A 27,656-nucleotide genomic window follows, 5' to 3' on the forward strand; every position below is an offset into this window, starting at 1 on the left:
TGAAATCGCATTGAATGCAAGCCTGAGGTCACCCTTAATGGGAAGGCACCAGCAGCCCTAGGCATCAGAAAGGACCCCCAGAAGAACCTGAAACTTGAGCAGACCAGCGTTAACATAAATCCAACACATAGAAGGTGCTTAGTTGAGCTTTGTTGAGTGAGCCATTGATTGAGGAGAGAGTGTTCCAGGTCTGGGGACAGCCAGAGCCAAGGATGGGAGACTAGAGATAGACCTTTGTGTGAGAGGCCACTCTGGCTGGACTGTGGAGGGAGAGGAGGGCAGGCTGGAAACTTAGCAAGGGGTCAGGATGTGTAGGACTCCATGAAGATGATTCTTTATCCTCCTTTCTCCCTCTGCTTGTAGGGCTTAAGGGCTAACGGCCAGCAGGACACAGAGGCTGAGGCTTTAGCTGGCTTTTGCAGACAGAATCCACCTAAACATGACCCCTGATTCCCACTAAGTGTGGGTCCATAGCACCTTGGAATCAATAAATTGCACACGCTGGGCCTCCTATAACTTTAATTACAAAAACGAGATGGGCCAATGTGTACAATCGATACAGTGCCGTGGCTACAGATCTCCCTCTAGCCATGCCTCTTGTCCTCAGCAGAGCTTGACAGCTGGTATTAAATCTTGTTCCAGGCCTGCGTTTCATATAGCCTTCTTCAGACCCAGGAGGTTTCACCCCCACATACGCTCTCCACGTGTAATTAAGTAATGGAGACGGAGGTGTTGTACATGACAGTTAATTTTGGATAGCAGGGGACGTGAATACAGGAGCTGCGGGCAAGACCATTAATCTCCTTGGATCCTTGCCCTGTCAAGTAGAGCAGCTCATTCTTCATTGTACTGATCCAGCCTTTCCCCCTGCCCCGGGACCAGGGCAGGCGTGAACATCTTCCCACCAGCTCACACAGGCCATCAGAAAACCCGCTGCTACTGCATGTGATGTATGTCCGGGGAACCTGTTATGCCGAGCACATCTGGATGGGCCGGAAAGAAACACTCTGGAATATTACAGTCCATATGTCCAGGGCGCTAAGACGGGGGATACGTAGGGTGGCTGGTCCAAGCTCTAATGATGTGAAAACGAGACAGAAAGGGACTGTGTAAGCTAGGTACACTCAGCAGCACCTTGCTAATTTGCACTAATGACTCACAGACCCATTGTGGATTGCAGACTAATTAGGATGTGAACAAAAACAACTGTTTAAAAAAAGGGAGGAGCAAGGACATGATGTTGCAGATATCTGCACCATTGCAGTCAGAAGAGCAGTTAATTAAAAACACTCACTGCCTTGTAGCCTAATGGCTGTCTCTAATTACCTTATCACAGCCCTCCCAGCTGAAGCCAGTGGTCAGTTCCAATTTATCAAAATTGCTGATAGAGTGTTCGAGAAACTTGCTGTAAGTCCAGTATGAGGATAAGGGGAGGACATGGAGAGACTTAATATATTTACCAATTGAGGAAATCTTTTCAAATGGTGATGTGAAAGACTTTTTTTCTTGTTATTAATCCTATGATGCCATTTTCAGGTAGCATCATAGTGTGCTGAGAAATACAGCCAAATGGGTCAGTTCCCTTCTTTAGATAATGCAGGAGCTTCCTTCCAGATATGGGATGATCGAACAATATCGAGCAGTATCAGTGACTGGTATTGGAAGAGCTAAATCTAGATGTCTGGCTAGAAAAGGCAGGAAGAGAGAGGTTAAGAATATTATTAGAAACACACACACACACACACACACACACACACACACACACACACACACACACACACAGCTTTGAAACACTTGAGAATTCTGAGTCCAAGAAGATTGATGATGAAGCTTGCTGGAGCCAGTTACCTCTTGAGAGAGAGATATGATAGACTTAAGATGAAAAATAAAGCATACATTTTCACATTAAAAAAAAGTTATTAGTTTAAAACTTAAAAAAGGCAAAGGAGGAAGAAAAAATAAATTATAGAGGGGATGGCTATAAACAACACAATTTTGTTGCAACCATGTTAAACTTAACCCTTAAAAAATAGTGTTCCCCAAAGTTCATAGTTTCTCATACAATGATCCATCCTGTTTAGCTTTTTATATTTGAGTGCTTTTTAGAATGATTATTAAATTAATCATGAAAGTGATTTTTAAAAAAATCTACTTTCTGCGTCAGAGCACAAGGCACCAACAAGTGTGGAGTCAGCTAGAAAGAATGAAATTACACTGTATTCACATCCCGTCATCACTGTATTTCAGAGAGGGAAGGACTGGCCTAGCTAACATATGTCTTAGCAAGGCATGGTTTTAAGTCAAACTACATATTATACAAAATTTTTATAACATTTAATCAGAATACCTGGCATCTGAAATGAAAAGGTTTTTTAAAAAATGGCTATAGTCATAGAGTCGTTAATTTAGCACTAGAAGGGATGTTAGAGTCATCTAATCCAATCCTCTCATTTTTGGCAGATGAGCAACTGAGGATCGGAGAGTTTTATGTGACTTGACCAGGATATACAGGTGTTAAGTCCCAGAATTGGGAAATATACCCAGGTCTACTGACTATTATCTTTTTTTTATACCCTAGTGCATCCTCTTTATTTCTCATCCCTTCAGGCTTTTTCTTTTTTTTGAGAATATTCTCCTGGGATCAAATTATTTTTAATTGTTTTTAAAACTTTTTTAAAATTAAAAAAAATTATTTTAAAAACTTTCCTTGTTTGTGCTTCCTTCTAAACTTCCTTTATTTCACTTCTATACATTTTCAAAACTTATTTCAGTTCCTTTTTTTTTTTGCATCATTATTACTAACCCTTGCCTACCCATAGTCCCTTTAAAACATAGGAGAAAAAAAAGCCATTATAACAAATAAATATAGACAATCAAGCAATACAAATACAACAGTGGCTATTTCCAGTACTCTTGGTAACTAGTACCTCTCTGTAAGAAAATAGTTAATATACTTCTTCCTGGGTCTTCTGGAGAAATAGGTAGACATTTCCTCACTCACAGTTGTTTCAAAGTTATGTTGCTATCCTTGAAATAATTATTTCTCTGCTTCTGTTCATTTCATTCCACATTAATTCTTCTAAAAGTACATTTGGGGTGGGGGGGCAGCTAGGTGGTGCAGTGGATAGAGAAAGTATATTTTTATACAACAGTTTATTCAGCCATTCCCTAATCCTAAATTTTCAGTTCTTTTCTGTCTTTATTCCATTCTCCTCTTCAAGATTAGCAAATTTGTTTTGCTTACTAACTTCCTCAATGCCCTTTGAAAACATTACTGTTCTAAAGGACACTTGTTTCTTCTTTCTGCATTAGAACATTAGCACCATGTCACTGAATAGCCCTTTCCATATATTTAGATTATTTTTACTACTTTTGGTTTCTCTTATTTATATGTTTGTATTTCAGAATTCCTACTGAACTCTGATACTTTCATGAAGAATGCTCAGTAGATCTATTACACTTCCATTTTTCCTCTGTAATATTATTGTAGGGGAAGTTATTCTTGGACATTATCCATATTTTGAAATATTGAATTCCAAGATGTCCTCTCATTTATATTAGATGTTGCCATGTCTTGCATGTTCCTGATTATGGTTTCTTAGTACTCAGACTCCTTTTTAGGTGCTGGAAATATTTTGTTGTATTGGAACAAATTGCATTGGAAGGTCTGAACTTTGGCTTTGACATTAAGGGACTATGACCCTTTTTCATATTGTGGGCTCTTTGGTAATCTGGTAAAGCCTATAGACTCCTTCTCAGAGTAATATTTTGAAATACATAGGATAACAAAGGGAAATAATTATATTAAGTTGTAGCTATCAAAAAAATTTTTAAATAAGTTCCAATTCAGGTTAAAAATACCTGCCTGATGAAATCATAATTCAGCATTTTTTTTTAAAAAAATTGTTGATGTGATCTTAGTGAAATCATTTAATATTTTAGTGGCTCATAATATCCTACCTGTTATAGTATTATCAGTTATCATACTCCCCTCAAAGCTTGGGAGAGCACTAAAAACAGATGAGTTTGCATCTAACTCCAGACTTACTAATCAGAAATAATCACCTATCACACTGAAAGACAAGAGTCAAGATGGAGGAGTAAAAGTAGGGACTTGCTAGAGCTCTCCCCCTAAACCCCACCAAGTACCTGTAAAAAATTAAACAAATTCTGGAGCTTCAGAACCCACAGCATGATGGAGTGAAGCAAATCTCCAGCCCAAGACAGCCTGGAAGGTTAACACGAAGCATCTATCTCACCACACAGGGAGCAGAGCACAGTCTAGCATGGGCTATGCTGGCATAGATGGAATCTGAGCAGGCCTCAGGGAGACTGAATCCCTGGCACCTGTGGTGATTTCCAGACTTCATAATCCCAAAATGCTGAGGACAAATTGGGAGGTCAGTGGAAAAAACCTGTCAGAACTGTATGAGAGAGAAGAGTGCTCCAGCCCTAGCTATGGCAGGGGGGAGGGGTGGGAAGGAGGAGCACACAGCAGCAGGGGCAGTGGCAGTAACTGTTTCTGGAGCTCTAGGCCCACTGATTGTAGGAGGATTGATTGGCTGAAAGTACATTCTCCTACCCCCACTGGAAGCAGAGGACTGTCTTGACAGAGCTAATGAGCAAAAACCAGAAAAAGAATCAGGCTATAGAATCTTAACTTTGGTGACAAGAAAGACCAAAATATACAAGCAGAAGAAGACAATAAAGTCAAAGCTCCTACATCCAAAGCCTCCAACAAAAATTTGAATTGGTCTCAGGCCATGGAAGAGCTCAAAGAGGATTTTGAAAGCCAAGTAAGAGAAGTAGGTGTAAAATTGGGAAGAGAAATGAGAGTGACACAAGAAAATCATGAAAACCGAGTCAACTGCTTACTAAAGGGGACTCCAAAAAAATGCTGAGGAAAATAACACCTTAAAAAATAGACTAACCCAAATGACAAAAGAGATCCAGAAAGCCAATGAAGAGAAGAATGCCTTAAAAAGCAGAATTGACCAGATGGAAAAGGAGGTCCAAAAACTCACTGAAGAAACTTACTTCTTTAAAGATTAGAATGGAGCAGATAGAAGTTTATGACTTTATGAAAAATCAGGAAATGATAAAACGAAACAAAAGGAATGAAAAAAGAGCAGACAATGTGAAATATCTCATTGGAAAAATAACTGACCTGGAAAATACATCCAGGCGAGACGATTTTAAAACTATTGCACTTCCTGAAAGCCATGATCAAAAGAAAAGAACCTAGACATCATCTTGCAAGAAATTATCAGGGAAAACTGCTCTGATATTCTAGAACCAGAGGATTAAATGGATATTGAAAGAATCCACTGATTGCCTCCTGAAAGAGATCCCAAAAGGAAAACTTCTAGGAATATCATCTCCTGAAAGAGATCCCAAAAGGAAAACTCCTTGGAATATTGTAGCCAAATTCCAGAGCTCCCAGGTCAAGGAGAAAATATTGTAAGCAGCTAGAAAGAAACAATTCAAAACACAATGTTTAGAAACACATCAGGATGACTCAAGATCTAGCAACATCTACATTAAGAGATCAAAGAGCTTGGAATATGGTATTCCAGAGATCGAAGGAGGTAGGATTAAAACCAGGAATCAATTACCCAGCAAAACTGTATGTAATACTTAAGAGGAGGAAATGGTCATTCAGTGAAATAGAAATCTTTCAAGCATTCTTAATGAGAAGATCCAAAGTGAATAGAAAATTTGACTTTCAAACACAGGAATCAAGAAAAGCTTGAAAAGGTAAACGAGAAAGAGAAATCATAAGGATCTTACTAAAGTTGAACTGTTTACATTCCTACATGGAAAGATAATATTTGTAGCTCTTCAGACTTTTCTCAGTATTAGGGTAGTTGGAGGGTTGGAGGGATTATATACATATAGGCAGAGGGCATAGGGTAAGTTGAATATGAAGGGATGACATCTAAAAAAATAAAATTAAGGGGTGGGAGAGGAATATACTGGGAAGAGAAAAGGAGAAATAGAATGGGGTAAATTATCTCTCACATAAAAGAGGCAAGAAAAAGCTTTTTCAATGGAGGGAAGAGGGGGGAGATGAGAGAGAGTGAAATTTAATCTCATTGGATTTGGCTTAAGGAGGGAATAACATGCACACTCAGTTTGGTATGAAAAGTCTATCTTACACTACAGGAAAGTAGGGGATAGGGGGATAAACAGGGAGGGGTTTGGGGTGATGATAGAAGGGAGGACAAATGTAAGGGGGTATAATTAGAAGTAAACACTTTTGAGAAGGGATAGGGTCACAAGAGAGAATAGAATAATTGGGGGACAGGATCAGGTAAAAGGAAATATAGTTAGTCTTGCACAACATGACTGCTATGTAAGTGTTTTGCATGACTACATATGTATGACCTGTATTGAATTATTTGCCCTCTCAGTGAGGATAGGGAGGGAGGGAGGGAGGCAGAGAAGTTGAAACTCAGAGTTTTCAAAAACAAATATTAAAAATTGTTTTTACATGCAACTGGGAAATAAGACATACAGGCAATGGGGTTTAGAAATCTATCTTGACCTACAAGAAAATGGGGGGGTGGGGATTGTGTGTGATTGAAGGGAGGGCAGATTGGGGGAAGGGGTAATCAGAATGCATGCTGATTTGGGGTGAGGAGAGATGAGGAGAAAATTTGGAACTCAAAATCTTGTGGAAGTGAATGTTGAAAACTAAAAACAAATTAATTTTTTTTAAAAAAAGAAATAATTACCTATAACTTGGAAAATTTGCAGAGCCTATATTTCTAGGCTTTACCACATCTTTGACTTCATTAACCCAGCCTGGGCTTTCCTCCTGAACTTTCTATTCAACTGCTTACCTAGAACAAGCTTTGGTGTGGTCATTTTTTTCATTTGTTCTGTAAGCATTTGTTAAGGCCTTCTTATTATGTATTCTTCATAATAAATGTTGTCCTAGTTCCTTGGGTTTCAGTGATAAAAATGGAACAGTCCCAACCCCCAAGGAGCTGACTTTCATTGTGGGGAAAAAATGTGTATCCAAATAAGTAAATATGTATTATGTGCCCACAAGCGATCAGTGAGCCTTCATTTAGCACTGTTTGCCAAGCGATGTACTAACAGTGCAGAAAGAAATAAAAATGACAGCAGTCAGCACCCTCAGTGAACTTACACTCTAATAAGAGAGACGGTAAACATTTAAACAAGTTTATGCATGATATGTATAGAGTAGAGATAAGGTACTCCTAGTAAGGAAGCTGTTAGCAGCTGGTGAGTCCAAAAAGTTCTACAAAAGGTGATGCTTGAACTGAGTCTTAAAGGAAGCCAGACATTCTAAGAGTCAAAGATGAGAAGGGAAACATGCCAGGCATGAATTTGAGAATTAAAATATTATTCACAAGACCTACATGGCAGACATTGTGACTAGATAGAATGATCCCTTAGACATTTACTCTTCGACAGTTAACCTCTCTGAACCTCAGTTTCTTTTTCTAAAAAAAAAAAAAAAAAGACAGGATAAAAATATCACCTGGCTTTTTATGAAATGATTTAATACATGTCAAGAGCTTTTTAAACCTTAAAGTGAATTCGATCGAGCGCTGGAATCATTGTTACTGCTTCTAGCTTGAGAAGAACCCGTGGTAACTAGAGGGAGAATCCAATTATGCCTTTAGGTGATAGGAAGGGTAGCTAGGTAGAAAAGAGGATAAAGCACAGAAGGAAGGGAGGTAGTTAATACAAACCAAAAGGAAATGAAGAAGAAATATGGTGAGCTGAGGAGGGGGATACCAGAAGGAGAATTAAAAAACATTTGTGCCCTTCGGCCTCTAGCAAAACCTTACTTAGGTTCTGTGGTTTTGTTTTTTCCTTAACCAAAAAAACAGTCTAAGCATCTTTTCCACCACACTACTGACAGCTCCAATTATTTTCAAATTGCCCCTGGGCCACCTTCCCAAAAAGCAGGCCCAGATGCAAAGGTGCTCCCAGCGGCCTCGTTAGTAATTTCTGTAGCTGGGAAAAAGCATGTAAAAAGTTCATGGTGACACTGTCATTGAACTTTTCATCCAGATTCAGCATATTTTGCCACTTAGAGGATCATTCCAGTTTTCAGTGGTGAAAATCCCCTCTGTATGTGGATTCCAAAAATTACTGGATGAGAGGGGGGAAGGAAGGAGGGAGAGAGAGGGAGAGGGAGGGGAGTGGAGAGGAGAAGGAAGAGACAGGGTGAGAAAGGGGGATGGAGGGTGAGAGAAAGAGGGAGAGAGGGAGAATGAGGAGAAAGAACAAAGAGAGCCCTCAATATACTTGGCATCTGGTTCAAATGAAATTGTGTTTTTCCAAAATGGTCTTTTCCAGCATGGCTTTCTAAAGACTGTGACAAGTGTCAGGTTCTCTCTTTCTTCCCCCTTCCTTGAAGTTTTTTAGGGAAGCATAAATATTTAATTCTAACAGCAAACAATGTGTCAGGTCCATTTGCCAGCATTTAGTGGCAATAGTCTGGGAAGGGAAAGTGAAGAATGTAATTTTTCTGTTCCCTGGTCTTCTCAGCATCCCAATTGGATTCCAACTTGTCAGCTCTGGTTCTTATAATATAACGACATTTCATTAAATGGCCCCAAAAAGCCAGGCTCTGCATTTGGAGACTGAATTTCCAAGAGGTGCTGCTTGGGCTACTTTGAAAAGGGTGATGATTTCTAAAGTTTGAGTGGGATAATCTTAGGAATCCACTCAAGCATTTTTAGGGCGCACTTAAATTTTATAGAAGATGTGAGAGTGGCTTTTTCTGACTTCTCAGAGCATGTCAAGTGTTGTAAGAAGGAAAAGTAGACAGTTCCCTATTTCCCTTGCACCCTCCCAATCTTTATTAGTTAGCTCCCTTTTCATATTTGATCACTCATGCTGCATGAATTTAGAGCTAGAAAGGACCTTAGAGGCCATCAACTTCAGGTTTTTATCAGTGAGTAAAGTGAGGCAAACAGAGATGAAGTGACTTGCCCAGACTTATCACATAACTCACAAATGCCTGAGGCTGGATTTGAACTCTGGTCTTCTTGCCTCAAGCCCCAGCAGTGTCTCTACTACTCCACCTACCTGGAGTCTGAAGACTTGGGTTTGAATCTAAGCCTTTGCACTGGCTGTTCCCCATTCTTGGAGAACATTTCTTTCTCACCCCCTCCCCATCTCCTGGCTTCCTATATGACTGCTTCCCCTTTCTGGACACCTTGTCCCTACTTGGTGTGTATCTCATCTCACCCATTTGAATGTAAGCATTTGAGGGCAAGCGCTGTTTTTGCCTGCTTTCCTTTCCCTCATACTTAGCCCAGACCTTGGCACCAGATAATACTGCTGCTTACTGAGTGATTGATTTGGCCTCACAGGACACAGTTTTGTTTATTATAGCTGATGGAGCATCACGTCATCATTTTCTCCTTGCTCTGTGTTGACTAGGAGATTTTTTTTTCTGATACTGCCTGTTCCTGTCCACTTGAAATCACGCTGCCCCGCTCATCCCTTCCTTCCCCAGACCAAGGTGTGTGAGTGCCATCAAAGAAGTGGCCAATGGATATATACTCTGACTTTTTAGAGCAGCTTCTCCCCAACTGACTGGGAATAATCAGAGGTTTTTGTTACAGGAAGCAAAAACAAATTTAATATGTGCTCTAAAGGATGCTACAAACTTGCCATATTGTGCAGAAATCATTGAGTTATGTCAGAACAGTTCAGGGGCACTCATTCCCCTCCCTGGAATGTCCCCATTAAGATTTATTTGTGGCTATGTCCTTAAAAAGAAGTCACCTTAGCGCAGAGTGGAAAGCCATCTGCTTTCTCACCATTAAATATTCTGTAGCTCAGAAGTAAGTCCATTGACTATCCTCTCTGGGCCCACCCTGTTGTTTGATCGAGGGTGGCTGTGAGGCACCTGCACTGGAATGAGTAAATGAAGAAACATTTATTAAGCATTTGCTGTATGCCAAACTCTGTGCTAAGCACAGAGGATACAAAAATAAGGAAGACGGTCCTCATCCTCAATGAACTTAAATTCTGATGTGGGGAGCCTCAAGGAGGGAGAGGCAACAGATCAGGATGGAGAGGGGAGAGTGGCTTCAATCAATAAATATCTGTTAAGCACTTACTATATGCCCAATACTGTGCAAAGCACTGGGGAGACAAAAAGAGGCAAAAGACCGTCCCTCCCCAAGGAGCTGCCAATCTAATGACTCAAATGTGAGGAGTGCAGACCCCAAGACAAAAATGAAATTATCCTGGCCCCTTTCAAACATATATTCTTCATTATCTTGGCTACAGTCTCCCTGAGTGTTTTTTCTTTTCTCTTTTACTTTAATTTGGTTTAAATCCTATAGAGTTATGATGGGCAGCCTGGTGGATTAAATAGAAGAATGACCTTGGAGCCTGGAACCTTGGGGTTCAGTGATTCTAGGGGTCCGATTGTGGACAGACAATAAAATGACACAGTGGGATACAAAAGAGAGAACGTTTGGAGCAAGAGACCTGCATTAGAATCTCAGCTGGGCTACTTACTGTCTTTGTAAACTTGGACAAATCACATAACATCTCTGAGCCTCAGTTTTCTCAAGAAATGGGTATAATACCTTGAGTGTCTAACCTGCCAGGGTTGTTGTGGGGCTGCCTTGAGGTATCGTCTGCAGAACACTTTGCAAACCTCATAACACCAAATAAATGTCAAACATTGTCATTTTTTCCTCTGGTCCATTATTAGGACTGGAAGTGTTTTCATCCCTCAAGTTTCACTCATTAAGGATTCTTTGTCATGATGGATTACTAATATCTTGTAGGCTATTAACTACTAATAATGGGGGGGAAATGACAAGATTTGACAATTGATTAGATGTGGGGGTGAGTAAAGGAGACTGGGGGTCAAAGGTAATACCAAAGTTGTGACCTGGAATGCTAAGAAGAGTGGTAGTGCTCTCAAAAGTAAAAGAAAAATTTGGAAGAAAGACAGGTGAATTTGAGGAAAAAGACAATGAGCTTTTTTGGAAATATTGAGATACCTATGGAACATACAACTCAAAATGCCTAGTAGATAGTGAGTTTTATGATAATAATGTATTCTCACTAGCAGTTTTCATGCCAAGACATTATGACCATTAGTTGGGAGTGTTGGAGTAGCGATGTTTATTTAGGCAGTGGTTGGAGTGGATGACCTCTTGGATGCCTTCCAACCATGAGCCATTAGCACTCTGTTTTGTGGGTCTCTTGAAAGGATCTCATCCTTTATTGGTCCAAGATGATGGATATCTTTGGTTACAGTCTCCTCCACCAAACATTAGGAGTTCTGGCTCACCAGGCCAGTGACAGCTCCATCCTTGACAACATCTCAGTCTTTCGCTATGTTTGCCTGTACCAAAAGTCATAGGATCTTAACAGTCCAAGGGGGATCCTTGTGTCTAGCTTGAGAAACAAACTAACAGTTATATTAAATAAATAATGATCAAAACAAAACTAAGCACTTTTTTTTGAAGATTTTTGATTAAAATGCTTTTATTGTCACACTCTGCTAGTACCTTGGTTCACTTTTTTTTAAACTTTCTACGACTCTTACTCTTTGCTCTAAGGGATGACTCACTGGGTATTGGAAGGGAGAGAGAGCTAGATGGAAACGAGATAGATAGGTAGAGAAATGTTCAGCCTGATTTCAAATCATGCCCTATTTACAAGTGAATCCTAAATCCTATGGCCCTGAACAAGTCTCTCAGCCTGTTTTCTCTTCCATAAAACTGAGAAAATAATCTTACAGACCTCCTAGGATTTTTGTGAGGATTAAATAAGATATGTAAAATGTCTTATAAATCTTAATGTGCTTCCATAAATGTTAATTATCATCATTATTATCATCAATAAAATGTGTTTCACAAAAAATGAAACTCTGAAGTTGAACTGATTGGAAACAGAGAGAGAATGGTACAATTTGAGCTGTATCTAAAGAGTAGGATAGTATAGGGAGCCTTAAGGAAGGGGAGTTCTGGATAAAAGCATTATTATAAGTGCCATTCTGCGGATGGAAATACGAGAGGCCTTTTTATTAGTCAATCAGAAACCAGCCAAAGGCAAAGGATTAATGTTAGGGAATCCTGAGGCATAAGGTCAAAGGGCTAGAATGATATCATATTTAAAGGACATGTTCAGCAAGTGCCAGTTGATATCTGTCTGTTTGCTGGATATTTGGGGAGAAGTATGAACTCAGTCCATTCAAGTACCACTGTGTACCTCTACAGTGAGATTTGGCCAGAGATTGGTCCCTGGCTTATGAATTGGCCTGGTTTCTTTGTGCAAGAGTCCATTGAACATCTCTCACAAGCCTTTTGAGGTAATTGTCTCCATCACGTGTTCCAAATGAGCACCCCAGGAGAGGTGATTGCCCCAGAAAATTTCCACCCAACTGGCAGCCAGTGAGTTCCTGCAGTCAGTTTGCACCTCATCCTGCTAAGCAGGTTTCAGCCCCATCTGTTGTTCTGTAGCTGGGTGTATGGGAAAGGTAGAAGGAACCTGCCCTTCATGGCATTGATTGTCTGCACTGTGGCCTCCCCCATCAATCACTCTTCCTGCAGATGTGCTCCCAGCCCCAGAATTTATCACACTCCCCCTCCCCAGTCCCCATTATTCCCTGTTATTGAAGTGCAGGAAATGAGGATGAGCCAGCATGGAGCGACCAACCAGTGCAGTGGTTCCTCCTTCCTCTCTTCCTGCCAGAGTGACTCCCAAGTGGTCAGTGGGACCTGACAGGTCACAAGCCCCCTTTCCAGTCTTTTTTCCCTAGAGCACTAAATGAGCTGATACTTGATCCTTCAAATTAGTGTGATTTTGTCAGCGTGTGTTTTTGCCCTTTGTCAATGCAGATCACGATTTGCTATAATGAAGTATATCATTGTAGTATATTGTCTTAGAGTGCCGCTGTGGTTGAAGAATGGATTACTTTCCAGCCCACATGGTGAAGAAACCTGTCTTAGCTGGGCAAGTACTCGAATGATGGACGTACAGTTAATTCATCACTAGGTCCCAATTTGAAGCCTTTCAGACTCAACAGGATCTGCAGACCTTGCATTCTGCTGGCATCACATCAAGATTGCCTCCATATCACCATATGTAGCACCTGGCATGTAATAGGTGTCTAATTAATGCTTGTTGATGGATTAAATGAAGCATTAGAAAAGGAGTGTGGTAAGGGAGAGGCATTAATGCATTGATAAAATGATCATGTTACCAATTAACAAGTGTTTATGAGAGGAGGGGAAATGTTCTAAAATGGCAAGAATTCTGACTCCAGACTCAGAAATCCTGGGTTCAAATGCTCTCTCTGATGTTTCTTACCTAACTGACCCTCGCGTGGCGAGTCCCTTCATCTCCCTCAATTGGTCTCAATGTCCTCATCTGTACAATGAGGGATTAGGACTCTGTATTTATGATTTTAACGCCTACTCTGCGCTGGGTGCCATACTATGCAGTGGGCATACAATGACAACAGGGAAATAATATCTCTTCTCAGGTAACTTACATTCTGTGGCACCTGCGTTTTAATTTGTTAACTCAAATTTGTATGTGTGGGTGTGTTGTATACATATGTGTTGCATATGTGTAATAGATACACGTGGGTGTATTCAAAGTACATACAAAATGGAACCATTCTATTTTGGAGGGGGAGGGGGAGATCGGCACAAGCCTCAGGTAGACCTGAGTTGAATCTTGCAGGAAACTAAGGATTCTGGGAGGCAGAAATGAGGAAGGAGGGCATGCCGGGTCATAGAGTCAGGGTTGGAACTTGGACTAGAGTCCATGAAAGGAAATTAGGTAGAACAAAGTTAGAAGGGATGACCAAGGGCAAGGGGCAGGGTTTGTATTTTATCCTAGAGGTTGTAGGAGGCTGGCTCCTGGAGTTTGTTGAGTAGGGAGTGAAAAGGTGCTATCTGGACTTTAGGAAAATCACAGGCAATTGTGAGGTAGATGGATTAGAGAAGAGAGAGATGACTCAGATCATTTAGGAGGCTGTTGAAGCAGGAGGACCTGAACATGTGAGTGGAAACATAACAACAGATGGGAGAGGCACTGTGGTAAAAATGACCAGATTAAGCAACTGAGAGTGGACAGAGCTGGCTGTAGCTCTTGTACAAGCTGGCTGCAGCATCCTTGGCTCAGTGTCACATTTGGGGTATGGTATATCCTGGGAAGCCCACTGTGCACCTGCTTTGGGTGGTCCTCACCAGTACACCCGACCCCAGTAGAGGTCTTTATGCAGAGGCTGGATGAACATTTGAATGAGGGTGGGATGGGAGGGGAGGGATGCATCTTTTTATAGAAGTGATTTTTATTTCTTCAGGTCTAGGTTGGATTTGCCTTCGTAGCAAGAATGGACTCATTCCTATCTTCATCATTTCAATGACAGGAGAAATCTCCTGCCTAAAATACCTGTTTACTCCTAACAGATCTGCATGCTTGAAAAAATATACATACATGCATCCCTGTAGCTCTGTGTACCACAAACTGAGAGAGAAGCCGATGAGTGTAATTCATGCCAGCAATTTCCCATTTCATACATAATGTACTGATTTGTCTTTTTTAATGCTTTCCAGAAATGAGGATGCAGTCAACCAGATGGCTGTTACACCTTTTCCATTACCAGTCAGCTCCCAGTCTTCTATCGAGGTAAGGTTATTCTTGATCCACTTTTAGGACATTAGATAGATTGATCATTTGTTTTGTTTTAAAATAGAAATTAAAGAACAATCTGAAAATTTCAATCCGGCCTTGGATCAAGCTCCATTTTTTTCAAATGTGCATCCTATGACAGCGCCAGATTTGCCGCTGGAGGAGACTTTAGACAGCCCCAGTCAGGCTTTCTCATTTTACAGATAAAGAAACTGAAGCCCAGACAGGCAGAATGACTAGCCCAGGGTCCCACCAACAGCACATGACAAAACCCTTATTCCAGCTCATCATCCTTGACTCTATATCCATGGAGCTCTTCCATGGGCTGTCATGATAGCAGGTTTCATTATTAAGGGACTTTTCCCCACTCCTGAAAACAGTGTAGCCATGAGGTTGGCTCTGAAATAATGAGAGGATCCCTTTGTTATTTCTTAAAACACACCAGGACCCAGGTATTTCAAAGATTCCTGTGTCCTGTGCCATCATTACTGTTTGTCGGATGGGGAAGAAGAGTGGGACCTTGGGCTTCTGCCCTCAGCCCAGTGGCGCTGCCAGTGCTTCCAGTGTTTCTGGATCTCTTCTTTGTGAATGACCTTTGTGGTGGCTTGAAAAAGTCAGCAAGGTGGGTCTGAATCCTGCCTCTGACCCCTACCAGATGTGTGACCCTGGGAGAGTTACTTAGCTTCTCAGCTGATTCTCTGAGAGCACAAGATACAGTGAATGTGCAGCCTGCTCTCAGTGGAGGGAGTTTCACGTCCCTGGGAGTTCCTCTACCTAAGAGATGGGAGTCCCCACCTCATCTGCTTTAGTGGTGGCTAGCACAAGGATCCTAGTATCTGGAGCTGGAAGGAAGCTAAAAGTCATCTGTCCCACCCCCTCATTTTACATGTAGGGAAGCTGAACCTGACTTCCCTGCCTTCTCAAAACTTAGCTCCAGTCTTCAGGAAGCATTTCCCATTCTCCCTGATTCTCTCCTCTCTTCCCTCCTACTGATTCATATATAAGTCAGCAAGAGGGATAAAATTAGGGGTAATGACCTCTGACCTTATTTATTTTGCGTATGTACATAGTTGTGTGCTTGTCATCTCCCCACTTCCAGCTGTAATCCTTTCCCAGACCCCTTATAACCTTAGGGACCCTGGTTTTGCATTTTTTTGTTTTCCAGCATTTAGCACAAAGCCTGGCACGCTTAGTAGGGGCTTAATGAATGATTATGAACCGATCTGAGTAACAAAGCCTTCTTCATGGAGGCTGTAACTCAGGAAGGGGGGCTGGGAAGGAATTCTGGGGAGAAGGGTAAGTGTGCCTGTGTGGGAGACAAACGTCATGGCTGGCTAGTCCAGGAAGGGAAGGATTTGACCAGTCTTCCCATGCTTACCTTGAGGGGTGACCCCATAGCCTTTCACTTCCTACTTTGGGGCCATAGATCTAGTTCATTCACAGTCTCTCCCTGGTGTGGATATTCCAGATAAACATTTAAATCTGGACTCAATAAACCCCAGTGATGCCCCCAGAACACTTCAGGTCAAATATTGTTCCATCTCTACCTCATCCTTTTCTAATTTTCTGTTTTTGTGTATATTTTATAAAGTATATAACTTAATCTAGTGCTGCAGGAATGTTATTTATAAACAGTTAACAGACATTCATCCAACACTCACCATTGTGCCTCTGTGCCATTGGCACTGTGCCAAGCAAAAGGGAGCCAAAGACCAGTACGTATATATTGGTTTTAAAGGATTTTTCCCTCCTTAAGCCAACAGGAAACCACTGGAGTTTATTGAATAGGAGAGTTGACATGATCAGGCAGGTATTAGTAGTATAGGATCAAAGCATTTTTTTAGTAAAAGATCATGTGATCCAAAACACTGGGGTAGATGTTACGTACTTCATATGTGGCATTATTGGGATTTAGCCATTTTGTTTTTCCAGAAAGGAAAGGTTCCTTTCTAATGCATTGTACCTTTCACCTGATCCTTTCAGAAAACTTTGACAGGTGTGGCAGGATGCAAGAAGCAGGGCTTTTCATCACTTAATTAATGGAGAAATTGAGATCCTGCAGGGCCCACATGATCTCCATCTACTCAGAGGGGCTGTTTATATACAAACATCTCTGCCCTTCTCCCCCAGAGAGAACCTGATGGTCCCACGATATTTTGAGAAGACCAAATTCTCCCATGTACTTATAGACTGTCTTAGACCAATATTTTGTCTTTTGTGGACTGCCTGGCCTGGGTCTGTGTTGGGTCACTTACAAGAGTCACACAGAAACTTCATCCTTGCTCTTAGGGGGGAGCTTTTGACTTTCTGGAATTTTCTAAGTCTGATGCTTTAGCAAAGACAGCTTTTTGGGCAATAAAGGAATTACGGGCAGGGTGCAGAAGCAAAGAGTGCATCACAGAGAGATCCCAGAAAAGCAGGAAAATTTGGGCAGGTCCTGAAAGCTGCCTACTCCTGCACTTTTTGGTAAATGACCCCCAGCGCTAAGTGAAATCACTTCTTTGATGTTAGGTGGCTTGTGTTTTTTTTTTAAAAGCTTTTTACCTGGCAAGCATTTTCTTTTATTTACATATGCATATATTTCAAAACAAAACTGCATCTGCTGGCTCCCACATACTCCTCTGGTTATCTTCATTGTGTACTGCTAGCTTTGTTCTCCCCAAGGAGAGGCGTTCATCCATTCATTCCGTTCAGTCCCATGAACGAAGACCCTTTGAGGCCCCTTCTATGTCCTGGCCTGAATTCACTGCTCTTCGGTATCCTCTTCTTGTAGTAATGGATCTCTTGCTAATTTTTCTCCAAACCTGTATTTCTCTTTGCTTCACTGGGCCTTTTTTTGGCTAGCATTAGTAGCAATAATAGTAGTAGTAGTAGTCGTAGTCACAGTCGTAGTCGGAGTAGTGCTAGTAGTAGTGGTAGTAGTAGTAGTAGTGCTAGTGGTAGTAGCTAACATTTATAAAGTACTTACTATGTGCCAGGCCCTGTGCTAAGCCCTTTATAATTATTATCTCACTTGATCCTCAACAACCTTGGGAAAGAAGTGACAGTATTATCCCCATTTTGTAGATGAGGAAACTGTGGCAAACTTCTGTTAAGTGATTTGCCCAGGGAAGCACAGCTTGTAAGTGTCTGAGGCTAGATTTGAACTCAGGTCTTTCTGAGTCCAGGTGCCTCAGAAAGCTGCCTTTTTGGCTGGTAATGACACAGTCTAGTTTGAAATGAAACTCAGAGATTTTCTAATTCAGTTCTCTCTTTTTATGGGAAAGACCAGATCACAGGTCAACTACCGGAAGCAGAGGGAGTTGATGTTATCAGGACCAATGACTGTTGGCCCACCAGGTAGTTACTGAGTTTCTTGGCCCCTGAGCCCAAAAGGGACACACTTTTCATTTTCTGATGCAAAAACACTCCCTTTGGCGTGAAAGGTAAGAGAGTGAATTACTTTACTTTCCAAGGTCCCTTTCAACCCTGAGATTTATATAATTTGACCAGCCTTTTAATATTAATAACTTATATATTCACTTGTCAGATACTCTGAACTCTAGAACAAATACATAACATAAATCTTGTACTACTTATTTTGCATAAGATAATCTTTATGGGGCTCTTCTCATAAGTTTCCCCTCTATTTTATGGTCCTACCACTAGGCTGCATTTGTAGCACCTTAGATGGAGTGGAAAGAACTGTAGAATCAGGCCATACCAACAAGTGTCCCATTAAGTTCCTACTCTGTGCAAATATCCTCTTCTCCAGGAGTTTACATTCTAGAGAAATGGGTTCTTCCTGTTTTTTTTTCTGTTGTTATCCCTTTAATGGTCTTGTGACATCTACTGTCCCCTTCTTTGAATCGTATTTTTAAATTCATAAAATAAAATGTGGAGAATTACAAAGGAAAACATTTACAGTAAAATGGATTTATCAAAATATGGTTTTTTTAAAACTTCAGGTTAAGAACCCTAGTTAAGGGAGAGGTCATTCATATGTGAATATATGAATAGAAAATAAATGAGTGGAAAGTCATGCGTGTGAAGATGAGAAGTAAAACAACTGAAGATGGGGTTCCGGTGGAGGTCGGATTTGGGCCCCTCTGGGGCAGCCACGTGGCCCAGTGGATAGAGCACTGCCTCTGGAGTCAGGAGGATCTGAGATCAAATCCAGCTTCAGACACGTACCAGCTGTGTGAGCCTGGACAAGTCCCTTAACCCCTTGCCTCAATAATAATAATCCCTCTTCTAAACTCAGCTCTATCATTTACTCACTGGGTGGTGTTTCTTGGTGCCAGGCTCTGTGCTCAGTGCTAGAAATATCAAGAAAGGCCGGAATAGTTCCCTGCCCTCAACGAGCTTATATTCGAATGGAGGAGCCCATGTCTCAATATTGGGGGGTAGGAGGGTGAGGCGGCAAACCCTCTCTTCCTTCACATTCCAGTTAAAATCCCCCCTTCTGCAGGAAGCCTTTCCCTGCCCACCTTAAATCTAGTACTGCATTCCCGCTGATTGCTTCTCACTGAGATTGTGAGCTGTTCACATGCTGTGTCCCCCATGGAGGGCAGGAACTGTCTTTAGCCTTCCTTTGTATCCCCAGTGCTTTGCACAATGCCTGGCACCTAGTAGGTGCTTAATAAATGCTTGTAGCAAATTGAGACCCAGAGGTGTTCAGTGGCTTTGCCCAAGGCCCCAAGCAACAGGGCTGGATATGGAATACACACACATACACACACACACACACACACACACACACACACTCACACTCACACACTCACACTCACTCACACATGTCCCCAGCATTGTTAACCCCTGCATCTGGCTGTCTCCTTCCTCCCTGTTCTTATTAGCTCTATGTCTCCTCTCCCCCTTCTTTCTGCCACCCCCACCCCAATGAAACTTCCAGTGGTTCCCTAATGGATTTCAGATTAAATCCAAACCCTCAATTAACATTCTCCAGGAGCTCCCCACAACCCCCAGGGCCCTTATCTAACTTCATTTCTCATTATTCCCCAGCATGGTGCTGGGTACGTACAATGCTTGTTGAATTGAATTAAACTGTTTATTGAATTGTTGAGACTGGGAGACAGTCTGCCCTACCTGATCAGACCCTGGTTTTTGTTATCTGTCTGTCTCTTTTGAAAAATTAATTTATTTATTTATTTTTAGTTTTCAACATTCACTTCCATAAGATTTTGAGTTTTAAATTTTCTCCCCTTCCCCAGGATGACGTGCAATCTGATATAGTCTCTACATACATTCATATTAGTCGTGTTTTAAAGAAGTAGAACCGATGGGAGGAGCCCCAAGACAGAATGTGATCTGTCTTGTCTCTTCAAAAAGGTTGGCAATGTTAGCAGCCAGGCCTTGTACTGTAGAGGGGGCAAAAAGAGGCTTTGGAGCTAAGAAACCTGGGATAATCCTCCATCCTTCCTCCTCCTCCCTGGCACTTAATGACTGTGTGAAACTGAACAAATTATGTTACTTCCCTTTAACTTGGTTTACCCTTCTATAAAATGGGAATGTTATCTTCCTTACAGGACATAGTTAGCAAAGTACTTTCTAAACTAAGTAAATATTATCTTTTATGTCACAGTAAATTTTTATTACATCTATAATTATAATGGCAAATATTTATGGCACTTTAAGGTTTTCAAAATTTTTTTTTATATTTGATGAATTCATTCCTGTGATTTCTTATTCCTTTCCTGATGATAACCAAGATAATTTCTTATTCATCTAATTATTAATTTTTAAAATGAGGCATAAAACAGTCATATATGGTCATTAAAGGCATTAGCTACTGTCATGGAGCAAGTCCAGCACAGAATCCACATAGAACTGGGATTCCTAATTATGCTGAGTGCTTCCAGATGCAATTTGGCAATGACACTGTGCTGATACCACTAAGCCATAGATCCACAATCACTCAATTGTCTTCAGCCTAATCATCCACATGAAGCAAACCAGGTGGATAACAAAAGCTTATTTTACAGACTATGGTACACTTTGAATGCACACACCATAGAGCTGATCTAGTAGGACTTTCATCTTGAACATTCACACCAAGTAGACCAAAGAGCAAGTGTCATTTTCTTCATTGTAGTGGATACATTCATGTTACCCTGTATTCTAATAACTGCTCATTGTTCACCAGCTACCAACCCTGGGAAATTCCAACATGGTGCCCCATGGCTAGGATCAGAAGAACCATGACCTTTGGAGGCAGGGTGTAATATTCTGGGGAAACCACCAGAGTCAGAGTTATGAGTCTAAGTTAAGAGCTAGAAGAGACCTCAGAAGCTGTTCTGCACATGCAGAAGCTGAGGTCCCAGAACAGTAAGGGATTTCAGTAACACAAGCATCAGATATTTATATATATAAATATTTATATAATATAAATTTATTTATATGTGTAAATATAAATATATTTTATATAAATATAAAAATTTATATATCTATATAAATATATAAATCTGATGTATATCAGATTTTTCCTGTGATCTTAGATTTAGAGCAAGAAAGGAATCCGGGGTCCATCATTTTCAAGACAAAGAAACTGATTTAGTCAGTCAGAAGACATAAAGTAAGTACGTAGGATTATGCTCAGCTCTGGGGATACAAAAAATGGTCAAAGAAAACCTCAGCCCATGAGGAGGCTGCAGTGTAATGGGAGACAACGCCCAGGTAGGTATGCATGACAAGCCGTGTGCTGGGGAGATAGAAAATCACCCACAGAGAGGAGACAGTGGAAGGCAGTCTTTTAGATGGAACGTAAAGGAAGTTGGGGAGTGTGGGCTAAGGAGATAAACTTGTGGGCGATTTATTATTAGCCATCATAAACCTAATTTAGATCATGAGATGACTCTGGAAGAGAAGTCAGGCTGGTGACCTGCACAGCCTTCCTTCACTCAAAACAGAGTCAAGTGCAAGTCATCTCATCATTTCTTGATGGCATGGTCTTCTTCAGCAATGAAGGATGAACACTACGAATTTAGATCATAGGACCACGTGGATCGCTGTGTGACCTTGAGCATGTTCTTCCACCTCTAAAGAACACTGAGCCTCAGACTCTCTGTAAAACAGCCTCCAGGATCCTGCCTTGCCAGAGGCTTCTCAGGAAAGACATGCCTTCTCAAATGCGCCTTTCCTCATCCCCCTTAATACTGGTGCCTTCTCTCCACTGAATCTCTCCATTTTATCCTGCCTGTGGTTCTTTTGTACATAGGTATCTCCATGTTGTTTTCCCCATTAGCCTGTAAGCTCCTTGAGGACAGGGACTGTCTGCTGGTCTTTCTTTGCATCTATCCCCAGTGCTTACCACAATACCTGGCACATTTTTGTTCAGTCATGTCCAGCTCTTTGTGATCCTGTGTGAGGTTTTCTTGGCAAAAACACTGGAAGGGTTTTATTTTCTTCTCCAATGAATTAAGGCAAACAGAGTTGCCCAGGATCACACAGCTAGTGAGTGTCTGAGGTCAGATTTGAACTCAGGTCTACTCTGACTCCAGCCCAGTGTTCTATCCACTGAGCCATCTAACACATAGTAAGGGCATAATAAATGGTTACTGACTGTATCTCTCTAAAGTCCAATCTCAATATGAGCACTTTTTGTTTTCTGATTCTTCCTCTGCGAGGAAGTTGGATTTTTGTGAATATTTAATGAGATGGTGTGGGTCTGGTAGAGGGAGAGATGGGGATATTTGCATAATTTCCATTTTACCTTCCATTGTACAGAGCCTTTCCTGAATGTTCCATGCCCTTATAAATAAATAAATGAAGGGAGGGAGAGGGGGGAAGGTAATGAGATTTGTCACGTCTCGTAAACATGGCTCTGCCAAGAGAAATGTCTGGGAATTTAGGCTGACGATGGGAATAATAAATTATGAGGGTTACTTGAAGAGGGACAGGACATTGGATGGAGGGCATGGGGCAAAGGATGCCACAGAGAGCCCGGGCTGAATGGACAGGGACAAATCCCGCTCATCAGTGGTGTGTGGCTGGGGTGATTCTGCTCTTGCAATAAACTCTCAAGGTCATTAGAAAATGAAGCAGCTGGGTATTTTCCCAGGCTCTTCTCACTCTTTAAAAAGGAAGGAAATAAATGAAATTGGCTGGACCACCAGCATGGTGGATTCTCCCCTCCCCAAAGAGCAACGTCTATTTCCATAACCCTTTAATAACATTCCTTGAGAACACCAAGTTAGGCTGTACATATGTTATTATTTCCACTCTTCAGACCAGGCACCTGTGACACCCAGAGAAGTGATGAGCCCATCGTCAGTTTATTAAGAGTCTACAAACAGTAGGCTGAGAATTCTGAAGGTGCAGAATTGGATGGGTCCTCCAAGCCCCTCTGGTCATGAATCAACCTGAAGCTCTGTTCCACCAATGCTAATTGGTACAAGCTAATGAATGTCCTTAAAACCCATACACAGCTTCACTTTCTGCCCTCCCATAAAGAGATAGAACAGTCATGAAAACAGCGTTCTCCATAACTCAGGCAGCATTAATCCCATTCTCCCCCATCTCCAGCTTCCGTGTCCTAAGACTGCTCCACTTTCCACTTCGGGTTTTCTTATATAACTAGTGAATTTGTCAAAAAAAAAAAAAAACAAACCAACAAATAAGCAAAAAAACCAACTCTACAGGAAGTATCAGCTTACCCCTGAAACTGGACTCTGGAATCTTCAATAATTAATCTGCCTCATGTTTTTATTTTTACTTTCCATGACAGTGCTCTGACTGAAAAAAAATTCTTTTCTGTAACTTCAGAATGCACAAAGATATTTTTGCAAGTACCTTAATATACATTTTTTTGAAATATGCCCACATTTTGTTCCTGAAATACAGGATTTAAGAGAAAGATAGCTAGATGGATAAAGATCTGGATTTGAAGTCAGACCTGGGTCCAAATCCTACATTTGACACTTAGCAACTATGAAAATAAGGACTCTAATTCTCAACTTTAATGAATCTTGGCTTCCTTATCTATAAAATCAGAGGACTGGGCTAAGTGGACACTGAAGTCTCTTCCAGCTCTAAATCTATGATGCTGTTTTTCTAGGTAGGGACCTGGGTACAAGTATAACAATAATCACTAACATTTATATAGTTCTTTAGATTTCACAAAGTTTCTTTATATCTGTTATCTCATTTGATCCTTAGAATGACTCTCTGAGAGATCAGTCATTATTATCCCCATTTTACAGATGAAAAAACTGAGGTGGAGAGAGGTTAAGTCATTTTCTGAGGATCTCATAGTTGATAAGTGTCTGAAGCAGAACTTGAACCCTCCCTCCTCTTTATCACTCTCTTTTCACCACACCAGCCAGATCTCTAAAACCTAGTTGTAGAATCAGACAATACCGTAACTGATATGTATCTGTCTTTTCTTTCTCATCCAGACCTATTCTAGGGGACCAATCACTCTACCACAAAAATCACTGTTTTCTTTGTGAGGGAAACTCCTTCGCCACCAAAGATAGTGCTGGTGGCGGTGAGGAAGGGTCTTGTAGCCTGACATTAATGGGCCTGATTCTCTTCTGAATGAGTAAAAAAGACTTTTGTAGGCACCTACTTGGTGCCGAGCTCTGTATTAAAGGCTGGGCTTACAAGTGCAAAAACAAAGGCAGGTTCTGCTCCTAGGGGTTTACATCCTAAGAGGGGAGATGCCTTCCATATGGAGAGCATAAACCAGTGAGGGCTACTTTGGTATAAGGGCCATGAGTGGGGCTGCAAGGCAGGAGAATGATACCTGCCATTCCTAAGCAGTGGCAGAGTTGATGTAATTATGGTCCATGGTTTCAGAATTAGAGAACTGGGCAAAAGGGACTCCAAGTGTGCATCTGTGGCATGAGTGGTAGAGTGGTCAACCTGGAGGCAATAACAGAGATGTCTGGAGAGGCGATGGTGAGGACTTCTCCTGAGATGGTGTCTTAGAGAGTCAGTCACCAAACAGGAGAACCAGGATCCAGAGAAGTTCCTTCAGTCCATGGAGTGTGATGTGGGCAGGAGACTTAATGGAGGAGCTGGGTAGAGATGAAGGAGAAGCTTTAAGAGTCAGGAGGTAGGCAATAAGCATTGATTAAGCACCTACTGTGTGCCAGGCACTGTTGATACAAAGAAGGGCAGAAGACATTCCCTGCCCTCAAGAGGCTCATGGTCTCGTGGGGGAGATGACATGCAAACAACTACGTACAAACAAGATCTACACAACATGGAGTGGAGATGATCGATAGAAGGAGTCCTTTAGGAGGATTGGGAAAGGCTTCTTGGGAAGATGAGATTTTAGTGGGATTGGAAGGAAGCTCGGAGAGAGACCATCCCACACATGTGTGACAGGTCTGGACATAAGATTCTGGAGGCAGAAGGCATGGGCTCAATCCCAGCTCTTTGGAATATGGGAAAATACTTAATTTCTCTGAATGTCCACTTTTTTTGTCTGTAAATTAAAGACAATAATACCTGAAGTAGCTGGCTCACTGCTGGTCATGAACTTCAGACAAGATGTTGAATGTGAATCACTTATTATCCTTCTTCTTATTATCATTACAATGCAAGCCTAGAGTCTTCTTACAGGACGTGTTTAGTGGCAGATGTGCCCTCCAAAGAAGTTTAAGAAGGATTTAGTGTATAGAAAACAGGCTGATAAGCTAGAGAGCATCCTGAGGAAGTTAGCCAGGATAGGGAAGGGACTGTAATGAGTATAACCTTGGGTGAAGTGGCGCTGATCTTGAGGTTTGCCTGGGGCACTTTGGACCTAGGGTATTCTCCTACCTCTGTCAGCCTCAGTTTTCTCATCTGTTAAATGGAGATAATAATAGTGCCTAACTCCGAGGCTTGTTGGGAGTATTAAATATTATATATATATAGAACACATTGTAAATTTTAATGTACTGTGCTATGTACGTATAGAGAGAAATATGTTCATATACGCACATATGAATATATACCTACATATTTATATAATATTTGAATATATTTGTGGATGTAAATTCACATTCATATACATATATATGTTGGTACTATGTAGATGGTAGATAATTAGGGCTCAGCTCTCATTTTGAAGTACTGTCACGACCGCGGGGCGGAAGGGCAGTGATCTGTATTATAAGATCCCCCTTAAACCTTAAATTATTGTACAAATATATTATTAATGTACTTTTTACAGATGATTGTTAGGGGCTCCCAGCTGTGTGACTAAGCAGGTAATATCACCCCTCAGTCTCACTTTAATCATCTGGGAATCTTAAGGTGCTCTAAAAACATTGTCATCGTTGAAGGAACTGGAGATTACTATCCTGGAAAATAGAGGGTTCAAGATGGAGATGAGAGCAGTCTTCAGATATTTGAAGGGTAACTTGTGTGGTTGTTGGAAGAGGGATCATTACTATTATCATTAATGATAGATGTCATCTATATACTATTTTAAGATTTTCAAAATATTTTGCACATGTATCTCATTATGTCCTCAGTGCTGTTGTGATTCCTATTTTACAGTTCAAGAAACTGGGGCAGGCAGAGATGAAAGCAGAGTCACACAGCTGGATTTGAACTCAAGTCTTCCTGACTCCACACCCAGCACTCTAACCATTGCACTGCCTCTCTGCTTCAGTATCTCTGTTGATTTTAGCCCCAGAAAGCAGAAATAGGAACAAAGAGTAAAAGTTCAGAATGTTGAAAATGTGTTGGACTTGATGGAGTCTCAAGTCCCTTCTATCTCTGAAAGTCTGGCTAGATCTAGAGAAGAAAAAATGAAGAGAAATTCTGTGAGACAGAATTCTGTACCTGACCTTGTTAGGTGGAGGAGTAGATAGAGCCCTGGTCCTAGAGTCAAGAAGTCCTGAGTTCAAATCCAGCCTCACACACTTACTAGCTGTGTGACTTTGGGCAAGTCATTTAACTTGCCTCAGTTTCTTCAACTGTAAAATGTTGATAAAAGCACCAATGTTCCAGGGTTGTTGTGAGTACATAACAAGATAAAGCTGTTACCATTCACATTATTACTGTCATGATCAAGTCACTACTACTTTAGAAGGAAGGTCTAGACCTTTCCAAAAAGAAAGCAGTCATACCTAAGCACTATCATTGCACTTTCATTGATGTGGACTCCCCCTTCATTAGTGGTCTTTAACCAAATGCTGGTGAAGCACTCATCAGGGCTGTTGCCAAGGGGATTGTCGGTTGGATACCAGTTGGACTAGAAAGCTTCTCACGATCCTCTTGGACCTTGTAATGCGGTGAATTGTTTTTAGTGAAATTAACCTTGTTGTGAAATGTGCTTTTTTTTTTTTTCTTTAAGTCTGATCTTTTTACCTTTTACTTTTAAAATTCCTTTCAGGATCAGAGTGGTCCAGAAGCTATAAGCAGTGAAGAAGGAGCCAATACTGAAGCTGATCTAAAGCAATTACCAGAGAGTGACTGTACCCAACTGGTAGGTATTCCTGGAATCTGGCTCTCTGTTGGAAATGAATTATTCATCTCTTATTCTCATTCAAATGAGATCAGACTTTAAAGAGATACCTAAAAGTTAGCTCACTTTTTCCAGAATCCCACTTTTTTCTCTGATTTGTTTTTAATTGTTTTTATTGACATATCTTGTTTTCATAAATCTTACATTTTCTAGGGCATCCTTTTCCCCTCCCAGTGATCCAGCCATTATAACAAAGAATGCAAAAGTGGGGAAAAACAATTCAGCAAAACTAACCAATGTTTTGAAAAAGTCTGACCACATCCAGCGTTTCATACCGATAGTCCTCCACTTCTGTTTTGTCTACTCCAGGATTATTGAATTCAATATGTACAAACCTCTGTGATATGCACATTTGCTTTAGGTTTAAATCTGCAAACCTATTTGCATTTCTAATATTGAAATGTTTGTTTCTGTCCATGAAGACTTTTTAGCCTTGTTACATACTTCTCTGAAAGGCATGAAGGGTATCTAATGTGATTGGTGGTGGGCACTGGGGGATGCAGAACAGCACAAAGTAGGTTGGTTTGAA

At 41.1% G+C, this 27,656-nt stretch overlaps 1 protein-coding gene across 3 annotated transcripts in view; it reads left to right on the top strand.

Annotated features, from left to right (window-relative positions):
- PATJ (PATJ crumbs cell polarity complex component) overlaps nucleotides 1–27,656 on the top strand; it is a 325,916-nt gene that overhangs the window by 239,778 nt on the left and 58,482 nt on the right. For all 3 annotated transcript variants that reach the window (XM_072649698.1, XM_072649699.1, XM_072649701.1), the window contains 2 exons: nucleotides 14,592–14,664; nucleotides 26,996–27,088. In XM_072649698.1, the coding sequence (XP_072505799.1) occupies nucleotides 14,592–14,664; nucleotides 26,996–27,088 (166 nt within the window). The remainder of the gene's footprint in view (nucleotides 1–14,591; nucleotides 14,665–26,995; nucleotides 27,089–27,656) is intronic.

The sequence above is a fragment of the Notamacropus eugenii genome, chromosome 2 (assembly GCF_028372415.1).
Source record: "Notamacropus eugenii isolate mMacEug1 chromosome 2, mMacEug1.pri_v2, whole genome shotgun sequence".
NCBI lineage: Eukaryota > Metazoa > Chordata > Mammalia > Diprotodontia > Macropodidae > Notamacropus > Notamacropus eugenii.